This window comes from Mangifera indica, chromosome 2 (assembly GCF_011075055.1).
Source record: "Mangifera indica cultivar Alphonso chromosome 2, CATAS_Mindica_2.1, whole genome shotgun sequence".
Classification (NCBI taxonomy): Eukaryota; Viridiplantae; Streptophyta; class Magnoliopsida; order Sapindales; family Anacardiaceae; genus Mangifera; species Mangifera indica.
Genome location: NC_058138.1, coordinates 17,915,641 through 17,918,962, shown reverse-complemented (window position 1 = coordinate 17,918,962; position 3,322 = coordinate 17,915,641). Strand labels below are relative to the sequence as shown.

The window sequence follows — 3,322 nt, the reverse complement described above, 5'->3', positions numbered from 1 at the left end:
TATTCAAACTATAGAATAGTGCCCCACCTTCAAAACAAGTGTACAAAAATTGGATTCTTTTACCAAACAAAGTCTATCAAATATTCTCCTGATACTTCTAGCGCGTACGATCACGCGCTATCAGTGCAATTCGAATAGCGTAGAAATCTAGAATCATCAATGCTGAAGGAAGACTGCCGGCTTCTAACGACTATTCCTAAAATTAGATCATCACATACGCGGACACGCTAACTAACGTGGCACACCCGGCGCCCGTACTTTCTTATCCTTTCACTTGCGTGATATTTACACAAGAGCCATCAACTCTACTTTCTTAATCCCCAAGCATCAAGGGCATATCTGTCATTTAGTCAACGACAGATACAAGTCGTACTTGCTAACTTAAACCTATAAATGTAACTCCACAGGTGTCAGACAATTCCATTCAACAACAAGCAAAACAAACTCACAAGTAAAGCAAATCTCTTAGTTACAGAAGTTCAAATTCACATCATGAAGAGAGGCATTGCAGAAGTTGAATACGAAGTTGGAACCATGGACATGGCCAAGTGTTTGATGCTGCTCTCTAAAGTTGGCGAAGCCGATTCAGGAAACCGTGTGTTTACATGCAAAACGTGCAACAGAGAATTCTCGTCGTTTCAGGCGTTGGGCGGGCACAGAGCCAGCCACAAGAAGCCGAAATTGATGGGAGGAGAGTTGTTTGATAACACGCAGATGCCTGCTTCTCCTAAGAAGCCTAAAGCACACCAGTGTTCTATCTGTGGGCTTGAGTTTCCTATTGGCCAAGCTCTCGGTGGTCACATGAGGAGACACAGGGCTGCTTTGACTGGTGATGCGTTGGTTACTCGGCCTCTTTTGCCGGTTCCAGTTCTGAAGAAATCGAATAGTAACAAGAGAGTTGTCTGCCTGGATTTGAACTTGACGCCGTTCGAGAATGATTTGAAGTTATGGGTGGCTTAAGATTGGCTGATTATTAATGGATTTAGTCTTAGATCATAGGTCTTAATTCCTCTTCTTTGTATTTACCAACTTGTTGGAATTTTGTGCCAGAATTTATTCATTTGTTCTTATGAACAGTCACATACACATATATATATATATATATATTTTTTCATTTTTTGTATATGATTCAGAGATACATGTGACTCGATTTGAATAACTTTTTTCAATCTAAAAAAGTTTGTTTGATTTTCTTGGATTCAAAATCATATGCCCTCCTTGATTAATTTGCGGTTTCTCATGGCTTCGAACTTCAGACTATATTATGCATCTCGATTTCTCAATATCAACCTTGATTGCCGGAGGGAGAAGATATATTATAATTTAAAATTTATTTGGTCTGAAGCAATTTTACACAATATTACATATTCTAAAGTAATTTTGCTTAATTTCTTGTCCCTCTTATCAGTGTATTGTAAATAAATAAATAAATAAATAAAAATACCGAATGACTATGTTCCACCGAAACTTTGATGAAAGGATAATTTTGTGCCTTTGAAATTTGAAAAAGTCCATTCCACAATCTCAATTGAAAAATCGTCCTCCTCCCAACAGTATCGCTCCGAAAATGGCTTTAAAACCTTTTGATAGATATTAATAGGATGATTGTGATCTTTAACCTCCCTTGTTTGTGAATTCCTTATCATGCCTCGCCTTCAAAGGTTAGTCATCGTTGGCTCGTTGGCTTTCTTTCTAATATTATAGGTTATCCAAAATGTAATCTTTATAATGTTAAGCTGCATACAGTACTATAATATATTAGTGCATAAAAAATTCAGTTGCTTCTAAGTAGAAACATCTTACCCAATTCAAGGTTTATAAGGTTGAACTATTTTGTGTTGCTAAATAAACAAATGATCAGGAAGAACCTATACTATTGTAGCATATCAAATGAAGGATGGTTGTCATTCAAGTGCATAGCCTCTAAACATTAAATGAACGGTGAGATTTGTCAACTCTCTTTTTCTGTGTTTTCGGATAATCAAGAAATGAGAAAAAAGAAAAATATATATTTAAAAAAATAAAATAATAATTATAAAAAGTTTTGTTTATATTATTAGAGGTATATTAGATATTAACACTATTATACATATATTGTAAAGTAATAAAAATACTTAAAATTAATGTCTAACTTGATCTCACGGATTAATAAAATAAATAAAATATTAAAACTTTTAAGAAAAAATTGAGTTTAAGTCTTTTATATTTTTAAAATTTTAACTTATTTGATATAATAGTTATAAATTTAATCATTATATTTTAAAATTTATTTATTTGACCAAACTATACTAAATTTCTTGATTGTAAAAGAAAAAAATGTTTAATTTGACAAAATGTGAGAAAATAATTTTTTTTTAAATTTAAAAGGAAAAAAAATCATTTTACAAAAATTGAGTGAGAGAGAGTCATCCGGCCTCCAAGATATAAAATAAAATTTAAAACAAAGGCCTTTTCATTAAAAAGTATCCAATCAAAACCTCAAGCAGAGTCAGGTAAGCTCCAGCCCAGCGTAGCCTATGGTAAATTAAAAAGATACATCTTATAGGCGTTTAATTTAGGTAATGTTTTATTATCAAAATAGAAAGATTACCTTGAAGATAGATTACTTAAAAGATTATTGGGTATAAATAATTATTATATTTGATAAAATTTAATAGATATAAATAATTATTGTGTTTGATTAAAGATAATAAAAGATTACTAATAAATTATTTTACTTAAATACCCTTGAATATAATTATTTTTAAATATTTTTTATATTATTTATCATATTAATTAAAAATAAATTAATTTTATCTCAAAAAATTAATAAATATTAATATAATTATAATAAAATTAAGATTACTTTGGTAATTTTTAAATATCACACATATTACCTATCATATTTGTATAAGTAATAGAAGATTATTGTAATATTTTATTACTGATAAACTAAATAAAAAAATAAAAGATAGGTTAGCAATGTAATCTTTAATACCCATAATCAAACGCCCCTTAACGGCAATCCATTGTTTCTCTGGGCTGAGTGGGACGTAAAACTCAAAAACTTTTTTAATAATTTGAATTACAAAAATAATGTTTTGTTCAGGGTCAAACTTAATTGCCTTCATCAACATCAAAACTAATTTTGTCCGTCGATATCCCGCCACGTCTATTACTATACCGTAAAGACCAAAAAGTCCTCTTACAAGGTTGATTCAACAAATCAACGGCGTGTATTCTTCATTCACTATACACGTGTACGACAAAGATGACACGCAACCTTGACTTACCGATCATGCAGATGTATTCTATGTTTATATTCCTCGCACATGCCACAATA

At 31.2% G+C, this 3,322-nt stretch overlaps 1 protein-coding gene across 1 annotated transcript; it reads left to right on the top strand.

The window, feature by feature from the left end:
* The first annotated feature begins 406 nt into the window (after nucleotides 1-406).
* LOC123205173 (zinc finger protein ZAT11-like) lies at nucleotides 407-1,114 on the top strand. The gene has a single exon (XM_044622084.1). It carries the CDS (start codon nucleotides 493-495, stop codon nucleotides 958-960), a length of 468 nt encoding a protein of 155 aa, XP_044478019.1. The 5' UTR covers nucleotides 407-492; the 3' UTR covers nucleotides 961-1,114.
* Nucleotides 1,115-3,322: the final 2,208 nt, after the last annotated feature.

Excerpts from the sequence above, each read along its gene's own strand:
- LOC123205173 (XM_044622084.1), top strand. The coding sequence starts at position 493 with ATGAAGAGAGGCATTGCAGAAGTTGAATACGAAGTTGGAACCATGGAC.